The sequence below is a fragment of the Silurus aristotelis genome (assembly GCF_946808225.1).
Source record: "Silurus aristotelis genome assembly, chromosome: 1".
Lineage (NCBI taxonomy): Eukaryota > Metazoa > Chordata > Actinopteri > Siluriformes > Siluridae > Silurus > Silurus aristotelis.
Window position 1 is genome coordinate 4,439,742 of NC_139574.1, and position 18,319 is coordinate 4,458,060.

General features: G+C 38.1%; 2 protein-coding genes across 4 annotated transcripts in view; one reads left to right on the forward strand and one right to left on the reverse strand.

Annotated features, from left to right (window-relative positions):
* Positions 1 to 18,319, forward strand: part of LOC310730117 (enkurin-like) — a 37,340-nt gene that overhangs the window by 13,209 nt on the left and 5,812 nt on the right. The gene's annotated exons all lie outside the window — the stretch shown is intronic.
* Positions 8,116 to 18,280, reverse strand: LOC310728090 (NACHT, LRR and PYD domains-containing protein 3-like). 3 transcript variants are annotated; one of them, XM_083545223.1, is made up of 11 exons: positions 18,163 to 18,280; positions 17,404 to 17,472; positions 17,161 to 17,271; positions 16,969 to 17,079; positions 16,764 to 16,809; positions 16,348 to 16,549; positions 14,470 to 16,240; positions 13,117 to 13,293; positions 12,057 to 12,230; positions 10,699 to 10,872; positions 8,116 to 9,468 (listed from the first exon to the last, which is right to left on the reverse strand). In XM_083545223.1, the coding sequence occupies exons 2-11, from the start codon at positions 17,442 to 17,444 to the stop codon at positions 9,273 to 9,275; spliced, it is 3,003 nt and encodes a 1,000-aa protein (XP_083401349.1). In that variant the 5' UTR covers positions 17,445 to 17,472; positions 18,163 to 18,280; the 3' UTR covers positions 8,116 to 9,272. The 3 variants fall into 3 exon arrangements, with proteins under 3 accessions (XP_083401349.1, XP_083401350.1, XP_083401351.1); XM_083545224.1 differs by having other exon boundaries at positions 17,404 to 17,592; positions 18,163 to 18,179; XM_083545225.1 differs by lacking the exon at positions 18,163 to 18,280 and adding an exon at positions 17,934 to 18,112 and having other exon boundaries at positions 17,404 to 17,592.

Genomic DNA, 18,319 nt, shown 5'->3' on the forward strand with positions numbered 1-18,319 from the left:
TTTCCTAATCAAGTCCAATCAGTATAATCAAAGATTTCTGGACTCAAATGAAGGTGTAGAACCATCTCAAGGATGATCAGAAGAAATGGAGAGCACCTGAGTTAAATATATGAGTGTCACAGCAAAGGGTCTGAATACTTAGGACCATGTGATATTTCAGTTTTTCTTTTTTAATAAATCTGCAAAAAGGTCAACAATTGTGTGTTTTTCTGTCAGTATGGGGTGCTATGTGTACATTAATGAGGAAGAAGAATGAACTTAAATGATTTTAGCAAATGGCTGCAATATAACAAAAAGTGAAAAATTTAAGGGGGTCTGAATACTTTCTGTACCCACTGTATATATATCTCACACACACAAAACGAATTAAAAATGTTGTTACCTAATGAATGTATCCAGGCTGAAGATCCACATATAGAACACAAGAAACACAGCAGAGAAAAGATGATGATCATCATGAATGTGTCTGATCTCAGTCATGTTCTCATCACTGACTCCCTCTGTCTCATCCACGTTACTCCCAAACTTCTTACTGCTTCTGCCTGCTGATTCTTATCTTCGTAAAGAGTGAGGGTCAGGACTTTATACACCAGCGGATTGAAAAAGACGCGCAGTAACAGGAAAAAAAAAGTACAGATATTTGTGTAAAAATTTAATGAGTGAAAGTAAAAAGTTGTCTGAAAAATAAATAGTGGAGTAAAGTACTGATACCAGAAAAATCTACTTAATTACAGTAACGAAGTATTTGTACTCCATTACTTCCCACATCTTTTACTTTAAACTGTAAAAAGCAGATCTTCATGGAGCTGGCTTTGTGCACAGGTGTATTGTCATGCTGGAACTGGTTTGGGTCTCCTAGTTCAAGTGAAGGAACAATTTCATGCTACTGAATCCAAAAACTTTCTGTAAAATTGTGTCTTCAGCTTTGCGATAACAGATTGGGAAAGAACCACATATGGCTGGAAAAGTCCGGTGTCCCAATACTTTTGTCCATATTGTGTACTTTATCATTGTTTCACATATTAACCATAAATGATCACATTTAAACTCTAAAATTACACTTTAATGTTTTTAACCAAACAAACTTAAGAGTGATATTTAAATAATCACACAAACACTGAGATAAACATTTTATATCAATAATCATGACGTTTTTATGCTCAAACTCCATCACAAATCACACACGATAAGAAAACATCTAATTAACAGTACACATCCAGTGTTCTTTTACATTCAGCATCTTAACAAACGGAAACTCTTTTACAGGGGACACGATTATTTTTAAACATTACAGAAACATTGTGGCAACATCATATTTAACATTATGTTGTAGAATATTAACTATTTAATACTGATTTATATTGTATTTTTTATGTTTTCCTTCATTTTTTTTTTAAGAACTGTTTATAATGTGAGAGATGAAGCGGGTCTCTGACCTTCACTTCCATCCTGAGACACATTTTATTTATTATTTGCATTGGAAATGTTTGGATAGATTTTTCTTGGAAGAAGTCTAGATGATGTTATAGATCATATTATATGTAAAAGCCTTGAGAGAACAAGTCAGAGAAGAGATCTGTTTTTGAGAGTTTTGAGATTATTAGTTGTCAGACTGTTTCTGACAATTCTACTACTACTGCTAATAATGATAACTATAATTTCAAATATATGTTTGATTTACAGTTTAACACCATGTACATGTAAATTCGTCATGATTTTGTGATTGTGGTATCAGAGTGTGTACAATGTTTGGTGTTGACACCAGTAGATGGCAGTCTATAACAGCACCTGACTAAATCCTGTGGACAAATAAAAGATTATAAAGCTTTATAAACCCTCACAGTGTAATATAGAGAGGAAAACACTTTCCTCACACCTCCAGGTAAATCTGTTCCCTCTGTGTGGTCAGTGGAAATGAGCTGATAAAACATGGACACAGGTCCAGTAATGATGTGGTATTTTAATCATCACCAGGTGGAATATACTGAGAGAAAACTCTTTTTCCGGGGGTTTGAGTGTCACCTGTTTCCTCTGTTTCACAATTATAAAAGCATATCAATGAACCTTGCAGAGTTCAGAGTGGAAAAAGATCAGTTATCTTCAACACTATTATCATCATAATGTATTCATCATTATCATCATCATCATTGCTGTTGCATTTCAAAGCCATTTTAGTTGTAATATTTGTAGGACGCCTTCTTTTCCATCACTAGCAGGTAACCCAGTCCTCCCTGTGATCTAGTGTGAAAGAATGAAGTTTGAATGAATCTTGCTGAATGAAATAAATAAATAAAATAAAATAATTACACACTGATGTGCAGTGCAATAACATTTACGTTTTATTATGTAATTACAACAGACTGAATATTTCAGAAATCAATGTATTTATTGACATTTTTACTCATTAAACTGATTTGATTTTAGAAACAGGACTATTTCAAGCTCGACATGTCTTGATAATAAATACATGTATAGTACAGAGGTTATATACAGTGTTTTGTTTGTGTTTTGTTTAGTTTTTTAGTATTTTTAGTATTTTGTTTTTAAATGTCAAAAAGCATTATTCATCTTATCATTGTTTACTGTTTCTTATTACAGAACATATTAAATGAATATACTCATATTCAATATATTAATATTTATTGAATATGAGAATATATTCATATACTCATTCAATATATGAGGGGGGAATGACGTCACAGGGAGACACTTCCGGGAGCGAGAAAGGGGCGGGGCAAGGTGTGTCATAAATATCTGTATCTATATTTAGGGAAGAACATTTGACTGCTGTTCATTTGCAAATTTGCGAGGTGTGAGAGTAATGAATCGATTCAGCAAGAAATCTCAACACAGCAGAAATCTGCCATCTAAGGAGGTTCCTCAAAGGAAGTACTCGCAGAAGCAGTTGGAGCATGCAGTAACTGAAAAGAATGAATTGAAGAAGTTGGAAGAACTGGAAGCGGGGAATAATGCACACCAGCAAAATACCACTAATCTCCGGTCTTCGCTGAAATGTGATACAGAACCAATTAAGAGTGGAGAGCATAAGACAGAGATGTGGACAAGAGACCTAGAGCAAATGGAGGAATGTATTGCTGATCTGGAGGCCACTATTAAGAAGAATAAATGGGAGCAGGAAAGAGAGAAGGCCATGAAGGAGAAGGAATCTGCAAGTGAGAAGATTTTCTCCTATATCATGGCTAATGTGACTGAGTGTGAGCAAGAACGGAAGAAGCCGATAGAAGACGAAAAGCATCTGAAGAAAACTGCACAGCAGGTAACCGACTCAACTTCAGCACTAGGACAACAAAAACTGGACTCACAGCCCCAGACCACCAAAAAACTCCAGAAAAAAATGAAATACTGTATAAATAAGAACGACACTGCAAAACTCCAGAGAGATAAAGTGATTAAGGGCCAAGAACAACTGGAAAAACCAGTGGCTACTCCTAAAGGGGTTAAAATGCTGAATATGGAGCTCAGTGAGTTTCTGGCAATCTATGAGGACACAAAAAAGAACCAGGAGGATATGAAAAAAAGGGGCATAAAAGCTAAATATAAAGTAAAGCAACTTGTAAGGTTATTTGGCAATTTGACCCCAGTGCTCCAAAAAAGGGAGGTTGGTCAGCACATAGACTTTAGGAACGCCTTGCAGCACCTGAGCACCGTTGAGCTCGAGAATGCCATGAAAATACTTGAAGAACAGGAGGCAGCAGGTTGGAGCATACAATATGCAGCGCCGTGAGTTTAGATTCAACCTGTGAGCGAAGTATCCAGGAACAAGAGAGGGCCAAGCAAAATTATCTTTAAGAAGAACAGCAGCCACTGCTTGGACAAACCCCTGGAGAACAATGAGAAGTGCTCATGTGGCAAAAGTAAAAGAAACACCTACATGCTTATAATACAGGAGTAGTGTCAAAAATCTGGCCTTTTCTTTCTTCAAAAAATCAGTAAAAGTCTTAAACATGAATTGTGTGTGTGTGTGTGTGTGTGTGTGTGTGTGTGTGTGTGTGTGTGTGTGTGTGTGTGTGTGTGTGTGTGTGTGTGTGTGTGCTCTAAATCACTTTTCTCAACTGGAGGATGGTGTTAAAAAAGTCCAAATGATAAAAGTAAATAATACGACAATGTAAATGATTGTAAAAAGAAAGGAAAAGAAAAAGAACGCCTGTAGTAGCACTTGTAATAATAATACCTACAAATATCTATACAGCAAAATCAATATCTATATTGTACCTGTTTAACAGTCTTTCATTTATTAAACACCAGAAATGTGCAGTCAGCAGTCTTTGTGTGATGACACAAAAAGCTAGTCAGTGTTCTACAATATTCAAACCCAGCAGTGGAGTGGGAGCTCAGTAGATAAGGTGCTGGGATACTGTTCGGAAGGTCGGGGGTTCAAGCCCTGGTATCGCCAAGCTGCCATTCATGGGCCTTAGAGCAAGGCCCTTAACCCTCTGTGCTCCAGGGGTGCTGTAGCATGCCTCTCCTTCTGAACAAGTTAGGATATGTGATGAAAAGAATTTCACTGTGTTGTAATGTGTATGTGAAAAATAAAGGCTTCAGACTTAAACTAGACAAACTTTTATTATCTAACCGAATGAAGACACTTCCAGAGATGCAGCAGAAACAAAATGTAAACCTACTCCGAATCGTACTTCAATCAAAACACCACTGCGTATAGAAATAAACGTTACAGTTACATAGAGGAGCTGCATTTCTATTTGAGGAGCACTCATTTGAAATATGTATGTACTGTATGTGTGTGTATATATATATATATACAGTGAGGAAAATAAGTATTTGAACACCCTGCTATTTTGCAAGTTCTCCCACTTAGAAATCATGGAGGGGTCTGAAATTGTCATCGTAGGTGCATGTCCACTGTGAGAGACATAATCTAAAAAAAAAAATCCAGAAATCACAATATATGATTTTTAAACTATTTATTTGTATGATACAGCTGCAAATAAGTATTTGAACACCTGTCTACCAGCTAGAATTCTGACCCTCAAAGACCTGTTAGTCTGCCTTTAAAATGTCCACCTCCACTACATTTATTATCCTAAATTAGATGCACCTGTTTGAGGTCGTTAGCTGCATAAAGACACCTGTCCACCCCATACAATCAGTAAGAATCCAACTACTAACATGGCCAAGACCAAAGAGCTGTCCAAAGACACTAGAGACAAAATTGTACACCTCCACAAGGCTGGAAAGGGCTATGGGGAAATTGCCAAGCAGCTTGGTGAAAAAAGGTCCACTGTTGGAGCAATCATTAGAAAATGGAAGAAGCTAAACATGACTGTCAATCTCCCTCGGACTGGGACTCCATGCAAGATCTCACCTCGTGGGGTCTCAATGATCCTAAGGAAGGTGAGAAATCAACCCAGAACTACACGGGAGGAGCTGGTCAATGACCTCAAAAGAGCTGAGACCACCGTTTCCAAGGTTACTGTTGGTAATACACTAAGACGTCATGGTTTGAAATCATGCATGGCACAGAAGGTTCCCCTGCTTAAACCAGCACATGTCCAGGCACATCTTAAGTTTGCCAATGACCATTTAGATGATCCAGAGGAGTCATGGGAGAAAGTCATGTGGTCAGATGCGACCAAAATAGAACTTTTGGGTCATAATTCCACTAAACGTGTTTGGAGAAAGAAGAATGATGACTACCATTCCAAGAACACCATCCCTACTGTGAAGCATGGCGGTGGTAGCATCATGCTTTGGGGGTGTTTTTCTGCACATGGGACAGGGCGACTGCACTGTATTAAGGAGAGGATGACCGGGGCCATGTATTGCGAGATTTTGGGGAACGACCTCCTTCCCTCAGTTAGAGCATTTAAGATGGGTCGAGGCTGGGTCTTCCAACATGACAATGACCCGAAGCCCACAGCCAGGATAACCAAGGAGTGGCTCTGTAAGAAGCATATCAAGGTTCTGGCGTGGCCTAGCCAGTCTCCAGACCTAAACTCAATAGAGAATCTTTGGAGGGAGCTCAAACTCCGTGTTTCTCAGCGACAGGCCAGAAACCTGACTGATCTAGAGAAGATCTGTGTGGAGGAGTGGGCCAAAATCCCTCCTGCAGTGTGTGCAAACCTGGTAAAAAAACTACAGGAAACGTTTGACCTCAAACAAAGGCTCCTGTACCAAATATTAACATTGACTTTCTCAGGTGTTCAAATACTTATTTGCAGCTGTATCATACAAATAAATAGTTTAAAAATCATACATTGCGATTTCTGGATTTTTTTTTTTAGATTATGTCTCTCACAGTGGACATGGACCTACGATGACAATTTCAGACCCCTCCATGATTTCTAAGTGGGAGAAATTGCAAAATAGCAGGGTGTTCAAATACTTATTTTTCTCACTGTATATATATTTAAACCTTTTACGTCAAATACATTTTCCATGTATCAGTGCTTTAAATTGTTAGTAACATTGATAATGGGTAAAAATTTATATTGTCCTATTTTAAATTATTCGGTCTTCCAAGTAAATGACTACTACTGTTCATACAAGAGGAAGAGGTCACTTGTCTTTTAGTACAAGAAGTGACACTGTCCAGTTCATACAGAGAATCAGATTTGTAGCTTTTCAATGTGTGGTTCAATGTCAGACCCTTTTAATGAGGGATTTAAATCCCAACAATGCTTGAGTGTCTTTTTATCCACCACCTTCTAGAAGGCAGACAGAAGAAATCCTGAAATCCTGACCTGCAAGCTTTATAAAAGAATGACACATGCAAATTGACTTTTCAAGAATTCTCTATCCTGTAACAAAGTGAAACAGTTTCTGCTCCTCTCACTGTAGCTCATATCTCAGTGAGGGCATTTGGAAACAGTCCAACACAATTGAAGTAGAAACAAAGTAGAAACAGTAACAGATCCATTTCCCGCTACAATTTCCTCTTTTTGTTTTTAAAACACCACAAACATTAAATAGAAATGTATCTTCTGTATATTCTTGAAGCTTTTTTGCTTTTGCACAAAACACTTTCATGTTTTTACCCCATTTGGTTCAAACAAACACTTTATTTGTTGTACTTAAGGGATAGAGAATATAACACTGTGGGAGCATGTTGAGTCAGAATGTGTCACTGTTTCTCATTTGTAAGTTTATTGATTGGTTGTTAAAAAGACACCTCCAGACGCCATATAAAGCTGGATCACATGGAGAGAAGAGCAACAGAGATTCTGTAGATGCATGTATTGAACTGATGATGGAAAGAACAAAAGAGAGTGAAGATAAAGCTATTCAGGTACAGGTGGTGCAAGGGCTAAATTGGCTTCAGTGAAAAATTACGGATAACAGAATCACTCTGAAGAAGAGAAGAGTAACTCGGGGCATGAGCGAGATCATCGGACGAGAGACAGACAGCGACTGGAGGAACGTGTTGCCCAGCTGGATGCCATTTTTGAATTTGATTGTATTAATTCTCTCCTGATGGCCAATTTTATTCCTGAGCATAACCAGAGGCAGGGAAAAGATAAGATTAATAAGATAGATAAGATTAATCAGGACATCAAAGCCGGGAACAGAATGACAAACCTTTACATGACTAATGAATTAGTCTTTGAGGAACCCAAGATACATTTATGATGGAAGAAATATGGGGATGGAAACCCAATGGTAATTTGGAGAAAACTGTACATCTGTTCAGCAATTTAACTTCAGCACTAGAAAATAAGAAAACAAAGTAAAAAAGGGCGTTCAAGGTGGACATGGAGTTGTGAAAATGCCTCTTAACACCAGATCACCACCGAGCTCCAGGCTTCCTCAAAAGCACAGGAGACCAAAAATCTACATTGCTGTAAGCAAGTTTAGATTCACCATGTGAGCACTGGGAAGCAAAGCAAAGCAACAAAATCTCCAATAAGAATCAAGGAGTGATGACTGGGTAAACAAAGAGTGATAACTGAAATATCACATCCAAATACAACTAAATGAAATAAAAATAATCAGTATTTCCTTTACGTGGAAATTGTATATAAAAAAATGGATTTCTATTCTACAAATATTGTACAAATCTAATTATTGCTGTGAGAAGGTGATGAATATCAATATATCAGTGATTTCTACTCCATCATTTCTCAGCTTTTGCAGTGAGAGTCTTAATAAAATAATGTGTATTTAGTATAAAACTAATGCGAGGTGTGAGCAGAATGAAGTCTCACAGCAGGTGTTTTTTTTAATAATTTAATTTTTCTAAGATTTCCATTATAACATCTCATACCACAATGTTTGTGCTTCATACACATAAAAAGTTACAAATAAAAAAGGCAGCAATCATCACAGTCTGTATATAGAGAGAAATAATTTGATCACATTTCTAAAAGACCAAACAACAAGCCGTATGTGGTTCTTCCTCAGATTATTACCACAAAGTAAGAAGTACATTATTGTATTGGACGCCTTTAGACATGGTAGCGTTAGATTTTTCCTTCACTTGAACTAGAAGACTCAAACCTGTTCCAGCATGACAATGCCATCGCCAAGAAGATCTGCTATACATGGGTTGGAGTGGAAGATCTCCTGCTACAGAGCTCTGACTTCAACCATACTGAACACCTTTGGGATGAATGTGAACGCTGACCGCACCCCAGGTCTCCTCATCTCATCTACATCACTACCTGGCTGAATGAGAACAAATCTCCACAGGCACACCTTAAAATCTAGTGGAACATCTTCTCAGAGGAGGATGTGGAATAGGAGGTCCAAATAACATAACCTTTTCTTTTGTAGAGTTAACGCTGGTGCTGTTGTCATTCAACATGATTTTTCATATGTCAACACTGACACATCTGGGCACTTAAATGCTTATATTTCATTAAGCTAAAATGTTTTACATGTATCTTTTCTGCGATCTCTCTTACCTTTTTATACATTTCATAGCACAATTGGTAATGCCCGGTTGGTCTGACTGCTTTGGGTTTTGGCTCGACGTTGAGGTGATGACAATCAGACAAAGTGCTCATAACCCTTCTGTGATTATTCCACATATAGATTTTGCATAAACTACAAGAAACCAAATACTTTAAACTAGAACTTAATTAAAAAAATCTTACAATATCCTGGTATGAACACCTCACAGTTCTGCTGTTTTTTTGTTTCAACCATCTAGTTTCCTCTGTATCTTCCTGCATTGAAGAGTAAGTGGAATCATACCTACTGTAGATGGTGTAAGTCTGTGAGGGAACGGGGGCTGGGCAATAGTCCTTACAATATTGTTTTTTATTTAAACGTTATTTCATATTTGATCACAACTAAAACATATGATGATCTGACTTGAGTATCTCCAGACTGCAGTGTGGATTCTCCAGTCCAGCAGAAAGCAGCTTCACTCCTGAATCCAGCAGTTCATTATATCTGAGGTCCAGTTCTCTCAGTTTGGACGAGTTTGAGTTGAGAACTGAGGAGAGAACTGTACAACTTTCATCTGTGAGATTACACCTACATAACCTAGAAGAGAATAATTGACAATATGTTAAACAATATAAATTACAGTGGTGTGAAAAAGTGTTGGCCTCCTGATTTCTTTTTTTTTTTTGCATGTTTGTCACACTTTAATGTTTCAGATCAAACCCAAAGCTTTAGAAACAGCTTTATAACCTTCTCCAGACTGATAGATCTCAATTACATTCATTCTCATTTGTTTCTGAATTTCTTTGGCTCTCAGCATTATGTCTGAGGATCTTTTGGTCTACTTCACTTTATCAGGCAGGTCCTATTTAAGAGATTTCTTGATTGTGAACAGGTGTGGCAGTAATCAGGCCTCAGTGTGGTGAGAGAAATTCAACTCAGGTGTGATAAACCACAGTTTTAACAGGGGGGAGGGCAAACACTTTTTTACACAGGGCCATGTAGTTTGGATTTTGTTTTCACTTAATAATAAAAAAGACCTTCATTTAAAAACTGCATGTTGTGTTCACTTTTGTTATCTTTTACTAATATTTAAATTAGTTTGATGATCTGAAACATTAAAGTGTGAAAAACATGCAAACAAATAAGAAATCAGGAAGGGGGCAAACACTTTCACACCACTGTATACCAAGGTCAGTGTAAATAGTGGATTGTGATTGGCTGGAAGCTCAGGTGTAAGTTCAGACACAGGTAGTTTTGTGCTCAGTTGAATCAGTGATCTAAATGAATGTGCTGCTGATGAACATCTGTAACCACAGTTATATCCAGTCCCAAATCCATATAAAGTGAGACGGCTATTGTAGACGTTTCCTGATGAATTTACTGAGCTCACTTTGCGTGTGTTGCAACTTATATTGTGAATACTGTGATTTTGAACATCATTAAATAAAATGTAATCCTACCGCATTTTTACGTCTGTGTGCGATTTATTTTTGTGGATTTTCCTCTTCAGGCAGTTTTACACTGCAAACATCAATTACAGCTTTAACTTGTCAATGCTGATAAGTGACCATGGAACAACACACTCTGCTTCACATCTTGAACTAAAATCCTGTAAAGCTGACCAAAACCTTTATATCCTTTATATCCTTTCACTTGGAAATTACTAATACATTTTGGACTTTTGGATTCCTGTGATTTTGTAGTGTTTTTTTTAAGCCCTAGAGTCTTAGGTTTGTGAGAGAGAGAGAGAGAGAGAGAGAGAGAGAGAGAGAGAGAGAGAGAGAGAGAGAGAGAAAGAGAGAGAAATAAAGAGAGCGTTAAACCAACCTCAGTATCTCCAGTGTACAGTGTGGATTCTGCAGTCCAGCAGAGAGCAGCTTCACTCCTGAATCCTGCAGTTTATTTTCACTCAAGTCCAGTTCTTTTAAACCGGTCGAGTTTGTGCTTAAAACTGATGACAAAACCGTACAGCTTTTCTCCGTCAGATTGCACAGACACAGCCTGAAAGAGAAAAAAGGAAATTTGGACTCATCAGACCAAATGACAGTTTTCCACGGATCTAATGTCCATCCCTTATGTTTCTTGGCCTAAGCAAGTCTTTGCTTGTTCATCTAAAATAATGGTTTCTTTGCTGCAATTCAACAAGAAGGCCTGAGTCATGCAGTCTCCTCTGAACAGTAGATGTTGAAATATGTCCACTATTTAAACTCCAGGATGCATTTATGTAAATCTGAGGCTGCTAATGCTAATAAACTCTGCAGCAGAGGTAGCTCTTGTCCTTTTTCTCTCCTCATGAATACCTGTTTCATCAGTGTTTGATGGTTTTGGAGACTGCACTTTGGGAAACATTTAAAGTTTTTTAAGATCTTTCCGATTGTCTGACTTATTTCTTACCAAAATAAAGATTGTACATTAGTTGTAGTAGCACTTGACTCTGTACTCACACTTTCCAAGACAAGCGATGGTCTGAAACCCATTAATCAGGCAAAATAAAAAGTCACAAATTAACTATTGACAAGGCACACCTCAAGTCAAGTCAAGAGGCTTTTATTATCATTTCTACTATACACAGAGGTACACAGTACACAGTGAAAACGAGACAACGTTTCTCCGGAACCCTGGTGCTACACTAAACAACAACAAGCTACATAAAGTGCATCGAGTGCAACCTAGTGCAAACAGTGCAGACGAAAAACAATACAGACAGACAGTTCAGACAGAAAACACAAGACAACACAAGACAAGACAAGACACAAAACCCAAGATAGCGCCGACTAGTAAACCTACTGTATACTCTAAATATACAGTGCGAGGAGAAGTGTAAAAACTATACCCAGGAGTGAATATAAACAGACACAGTGTAGTGCAAAAAACAGCAGCAGTCAAGAGGTGCAAAAGACAGCGTGTAAATTAAAAACCATTCCAGGTGAACACCTTGTGAATCTGATGAGAGAATGCCACGGGTTTGCCAAGCTGACATTACATTTAAATGGAGCTACTTCGGACAATCAAAAATACGAAACATATTCTTGGTTGTTTAACATTTTTTTGTTTACCGCATAATTCCATACTTGTTTTTAACAGTGTTAATGTACAATGTTGACAATAATTTAAATAAAGGTAAAAAAACCAGACGTCTTCAAACTTAATATAACTATAAACCTTATATATAAATAAAATCTGACCTCAGTATCTCCAGTGTACAGTGTGGATTCTGCAGTCCAACAGAGAGCAGCTTCACTCCTGAATCCTGCAGGTTATTCTCACCCAGGTCCAGTTCTCTCAAATGGGAGGAGTTTGAGCTGAGAACTGAGGACAAAACTGTACAACTTTCACTGTTGAGAAAACACCAACGCAGCCTGGGAATAAAATAAAGACTTCAGAACACTGACTGTAGAATAATAGTCAGTTCTAAGGAAACACAAACCAACAAATTTATTCTTAAACTACTGTAGTTTATTCCACATTTTGCAGAGTTCTGTGAGCATCTGTCACGATGGGAAAGCATGGACAGAGGCAATCGTAGAAAATTCACCGGTTAATAAAATCAGAGCAAACAAATCTAAATTCAGGCTGAATCGAGGACAATAAACAGGATAGGTTCAGGCAATCTAACAGAAAACTCCAGGCTTTGGAATAAGAATAAGGTGGAATAAGATCAAAAGGGCAATCACAGTATGTTAGTATTAAGATTGGCCCCACACTAGTTCTCTAAACACACTGTCTTATGTCTGTTATCTGAAAGAATAATGTCTCAATAAATTTAATAAGAACATGAGCACCATTCTGTGTGCTGTGTGTTTCTTTCCTGATCAGAAAAGACACCACGAGCATCGGACATCGCATGGGAAACATCTTCAAGAACAGTTTTTCTGTTCGGTCATTATAAAGATCTAACACAGTATAAAAAGGTTTGGCATCATCAGGAGATCAAGGACAAAAACTAAACATATATTTGGTCCTTTATAAATTAACTCAAGTCCTTCATACATAGTCTGAGAATGGGGAATGGTTAATGGAGGGGTTAACTGAGCTAAATTAAACAGGTGTGCTAAATTAGCAACTAGGTCAATGAGTGTTAGAGTGTGTGGGAAGTCCATGGTCTCCATGTTTGAAGGCTGTAGTGTTTGGTTTAAATAATTCTTGTATTTAAAATACAATTAATTAATTAAATACTTATTTTTTTTGTTTTTAACTAGAACAGTACCGATTTAAATAAACAAAACAGAACATGGCTGAATTTACCTCAGTATCTCCAGTGTACAGTGTGGATTCTGCAGTCCAGCACAGAGAACGTTCACTCCTGAATCCTGCAGAGTGTAATTCTGACTGAGGTCCAGTTCTCTCAGATTGGAGGTGTTTGAGCTGAAAACCGAGGAAAGAGCTTTACAGCTTTCCTGTGTGATATTACACCTGCACAGTCTGGAGAAATGATGAAATATTAGAACACAGACATCCAAAAATACATAAAAGTCACTATTAGATTCTAAGTAAAGTTACTAAGTGTAGTTTCATCAGCTGTTTGCTAGAAAACAGTGACTCCACAGGATTAGATATATAAATTACCGTAATTTCTGGATTATAAAGCGCACCCATATATAAGGCACTGAATTTGAGAATTATTTTCATTTTTAACACACATAATCAGCACCTGTCTATAAGCCGCAGGTGTCTACACTAATGAACTTTACACAGGCTTTAACGAAAGACACGTTACACACGGTGTAACGGGTGAAATATGTTGCGCTTCCTTTAAGAGCAGAGCGGTATTTTGGGAAAAGCATGCCACTTTTTTCCGGTATTAATGCATGTGTCCAAGGCCGAGGATTATGTCCTTATTATTTTCTGATACTCATTTCTAAGTTTCTTTGACTAACCCCTAATGCTGTTGCCAAGAAAAATAAAAAAGCACAAGTTTTGGAAACCTGTCTGTGTTTATTTGATTTCTGTTGTAACTGGAGTTAGCGAGCTCTCCCTTCACTCTGACTCAACGCGTTACAACGGCTTGTATCTAAACAGTAGCCGACCAAGAAAGTCATTGTTCACTGTCTTCCTCCTTCCTTTCAGAACTATTTCTCTCGAGAGTTTATCTTTTGGCATCGTCGTGCGTTTAAAATTTATTTATTTTTTCTTCCGATGCCGTGCAGCTCAGAACACAGGTGAGGTGCATTTTTAGTTTCCGTTCGGAAATTTCATTGGTCTAATGTTATGGGGCTCAGTTTTTTGGGCTTGAAGTTTGTGAAACCGGGAAAAACCCAGGAAAAATTCATAAATTAGCCACTTCGTTGTTTAAGACGCGGGGTTCAAAACGTAGGAAAAAAATAGCGGCTTATAGTCTGGAAAATACGGTGATGACTAGCAGTGAAACTAACCCTTATTACATCACTGAATAAAGGAGGTGTAGAAAAGAGTTTATTTTAATTGGAGGCATTTGGTTTGATGATGATTAAAGTGGAAATTTAATCTCATATCAAATGAGTATGATTATTCTTCTAAATCACATACAAGAGTAATTAACCACAAGCATTATTTCCATCAGTGCAGAATAAATTGTTGTTACATGAAGTATTAATAGATTTAGGAATAAAAATTAATTACACTGCTTTTCTGGACGCTTTGACCACTGGCAGTAGCCTGAGAAGACATTCCTCTGATGAATCATATTTATTCAATTCAAACTCATCCAGATTCTCGTCTGAGTTCAGCAGCACGAACACCAGAGCCGACCACTGAGCAGGAGACAGTCTGACTCCACTGAGACACCAAGAATCTGTTCTGTTCAGGTAATTTTGCACTTCCTGCACTAGAGAATGATCATTCAGTTCATTGAGACAGTGGAAGAGATTGATGGATTTCTCTGGTGATGGATTCTTTCTTATCTTCTCCTTGATGTACTCAACTGTTTCCTGTTTGCTGTAAGAGCCGGTTTTCATCTGAGGCAGAATGTCTCTTAAGAGACTCTGATTGGACTCCAGTGAAAGACCCAGAAGGAAGCGAAGGAAAAGATCCAAGTGTCCGTTCACACTCTGTAAGGCCTTGTTCACTGCTCTCCTCAGGAAATCAGATAGCTTTGTTTTGATGAAAAGATTAGACAGATCAGCTGTTTGTTGTTTTGTATTATTTTTTTTGATGAAAGATATAAATGAGTATAAAGCAGCCAGAAACTCCTGAACACTCAGATGCACAAAGCTGAACACTTTTCCTAGGTGAAGCGCAAGCTCCTCTCTGAAGATCTGAGTACACACTCCTGAGTACACAGACGCTTCTCTGACATCAATGCCACACTCTCTCATGTCTTCCTCGTAGAAGATCAGGTTTCCTTTCTCCAGCTGTTGGAAAGCCAGTTTTCCCAGTGCCAGGATACTCTCTCTGGTCTGTTGAGGATCAGAGTCACATTTCTGATGGTACTTTTCATCTTTGTGTTTGATCTGAAAGATCAAAAAGTGGGTAAACATTTGAGTTAGAGTCTTGGGGATTTCTTTATGCTGTGCTTCACTCAACATTCTCTCCAGAACAGTGGCTGAGATCCAGCAGAAGACTGGGATGTGGCACATGATGTAAAGGCTTCTTGAAGACTTCATGTGTGTGATGATCTTATTGGCCAGGCTCTGATCACTGATCCTCTTCCTGAAGTACTCCTCTTTCTGAGGATCACTGAACCCCCGTACCTCTGTTATCTTGTCTATATACTCAAAAGGGATCTGATTAGCTGCTCCTGGTCGAGAGGTGATCCAGAGACGAGCAGAAGAAAGCAGATTGCCCTTGATGAGGTTCGTCAGTAGCACATCCACTGAGGCCGATTCGGTAACGTGACACAATCTCTCATTGTTCTGGAAATTTAGCGGAAGTCGACACTCATCCAGACCGTCAAAGATCAACACCACTTTATAAACATCACAATTAACGGACTGCAAGTCTTTTATTTCTGGAAAAAAATTACGAAGGAGGTCCATCAGACTGAGACGTTTCTGCTTCATCAGATTCAGCTCTCTGAAGGGAAGTGGAAATATGAAGGTGACGTCCTGATTTGCTTTTCCTTCAGCCCAGTCCAGAATGAACTTCTGAACAGAGACTGTTTTTCCAATTCCAGCAACTCCTTTAGTCAGTACAGTTTTGATGGACGTGTCATTAAAGAGGTCATTACATTGGATGGGTGTCTCCTGTGTTGCCGGTCTCCTGGACGCTGTCTCGATCTGTCTCACCTCATGTTCGGTATTGACGTCTCCACTCCAGCCCTCTGTGATGTAGAGCTCTGTATAGATCTCATTCAGAAGTGCAGAGCTTCCATACTGTGAGATTCCTTCATTAATCCTTTTACATTTCTCAGTGATTTTGGATTTAAGTTTTTGTTTGTTGGCAGAGACAAGTTCTAACAAAAAGAACAAAGAAAATCATATAAAACACTGATCATCTCTGGAATTTTCCAGTGTTCTTCCTCTAAAGCTAAAATCATAGAGCAATCCCATATGCTCTTACTGTTCTGTAGTGTGATAGCGAGATCTGTCTGGTTCAGGTTTTTCAGGATGCGCAGTACGATCTTCAGCACCCCGTCTCTAATATCGCTCTGATCCTCTTCATCTTCTTCATCCCCCTCAGAGCATGGGTAATCTGGATTTAGGAGCATCTTAAATCTCTTCAACTCATTTTTTAACACAGTGATGACTTTGTGCTCCAGCTCCTGATTATACACAATCAGTAGTAAAAGGCAATAAAAAAATATACTTTATACTTAATACTATATAAAGATTGTTCTGTAGAAAGTATACACGCAGCACTTTGGTCTGATTATCCATAAAGCTGCTCCGATCGACAACTTGAAAATATAGTCGTTAGTGTGTAAAACTTGCTGTGCATATTTTTTATTCAAGCATACTTTAAGTACATATACACACCTTAAATATGGAATCCAAAGGTTCTTTGGATTTTTCAGCCTGGGATCTGTGGACATACACAGCATTAGTTACTTATGTAATAGTAATGTCTGTGTTCAGGTGAGTCTAATCTCTTACCCGTCTCTGGCCTAAATGCCTAGAAAATAAAGCTGGACTTCAAATAGCAGGTAAAATAAATGTACTGGTAAAATGTATTTATACCCACATCATATCAGGAAAAGAGTCTCTGAACTTTAACGGAGGCTCCATTGACTTGTCGCTCTTCATGGACACACAGCTGGGTTCAGGGAAGTCTGATCTCTTATCCATCTCGAGCCTAAAGCAAAATACCCAATGAACAAATTCGGACTCTATATATCATAAAATAAATGTTCTGTTTCACTGTACTTATACCAACCTAGTATCATTAGAAGAGTCTCTGAACTTTAACGGAGGCTCCATTGACATTTCGCTTTTCATGGACACACAGCTGGGTTCAGGGGAGTCTGATCTCTTACCCTGAATCAGACTGAAAACCCCAAGCATTGCATAATTATTACTGTTCTGCATTTTCTGATTATTTAATAATTTAAAGTTGCTCTCTAGATAAGAGAGTTTGTTAAGATTAGTTTCATTTTAGCGATTTCAGAAATTCACTCACCTCTCGTCTGTCCACGTGTCCTGTTCCCTAGAGACACTCATTATAGAGGTCAGGTGTTGTTCTATAACCCTACAGAATACAGAGGCAAATGCTCCAGAATCAGCCCAACATTAGTGTGTTATATCCAGGACTGTTTTTGGGCCCAAACCGGGTCTGAGATCAGACGTTTGACTGTTTATGTTCCTGTACCTGTTTGCATACATTTTAGAACCTCTTGTGATAAAAAAAACAAAACAAAATGAAATAAAAAATATTAATTAACTGAAAATTATTTAATAAAAAAAAGATATATATATATAATATTATACTTTTTTTAAACTGACCAATTTCCTTAGTTTGAAAGAGGCAGATGTAGAGGACAGGGGGGGGGGGGGTATGGAGACCAATTTTCAAGCAATTTCACGTTCTTTACATGTTTAGCTTTATTATAAGTTGATATAAAGAGTAAAGTAAGAGGTTCTTCACACACAGTACTGTGCCTGTATGCTACTGTGGGTTTATGTACAGTATGGTGAGATTGAGTCTCTCACATCTTTGGTACTTACAGGGTTACAAACCCTCAAGAGTTACTACTGTGTAAGGATAGAAGATGAATCTGTGCAGTCCGATCACACAGAAGAGCTGCTGTATTATAGTACAAATCATGTTCTTCATCGTCATCTGTTCTGTTAATCCTTCATTAGTCTGTGTATTTATTCCTTTAGTGTGTGTGTGTAAAATTCTCATGCATTTGCCGGCTGCATGGATATGGATACTCACTGTGTTTTTCCTCCTGTAATGAAGTGTTACTTTCACTTTGATCCAAAAAGAAGGAGGAACCAGGAAGCGCGCGCACGCGCACACACACACACACACACACACACACACACACACACACACACACACACCGTCTTCTTCTTATATGGTTATTAAAGGC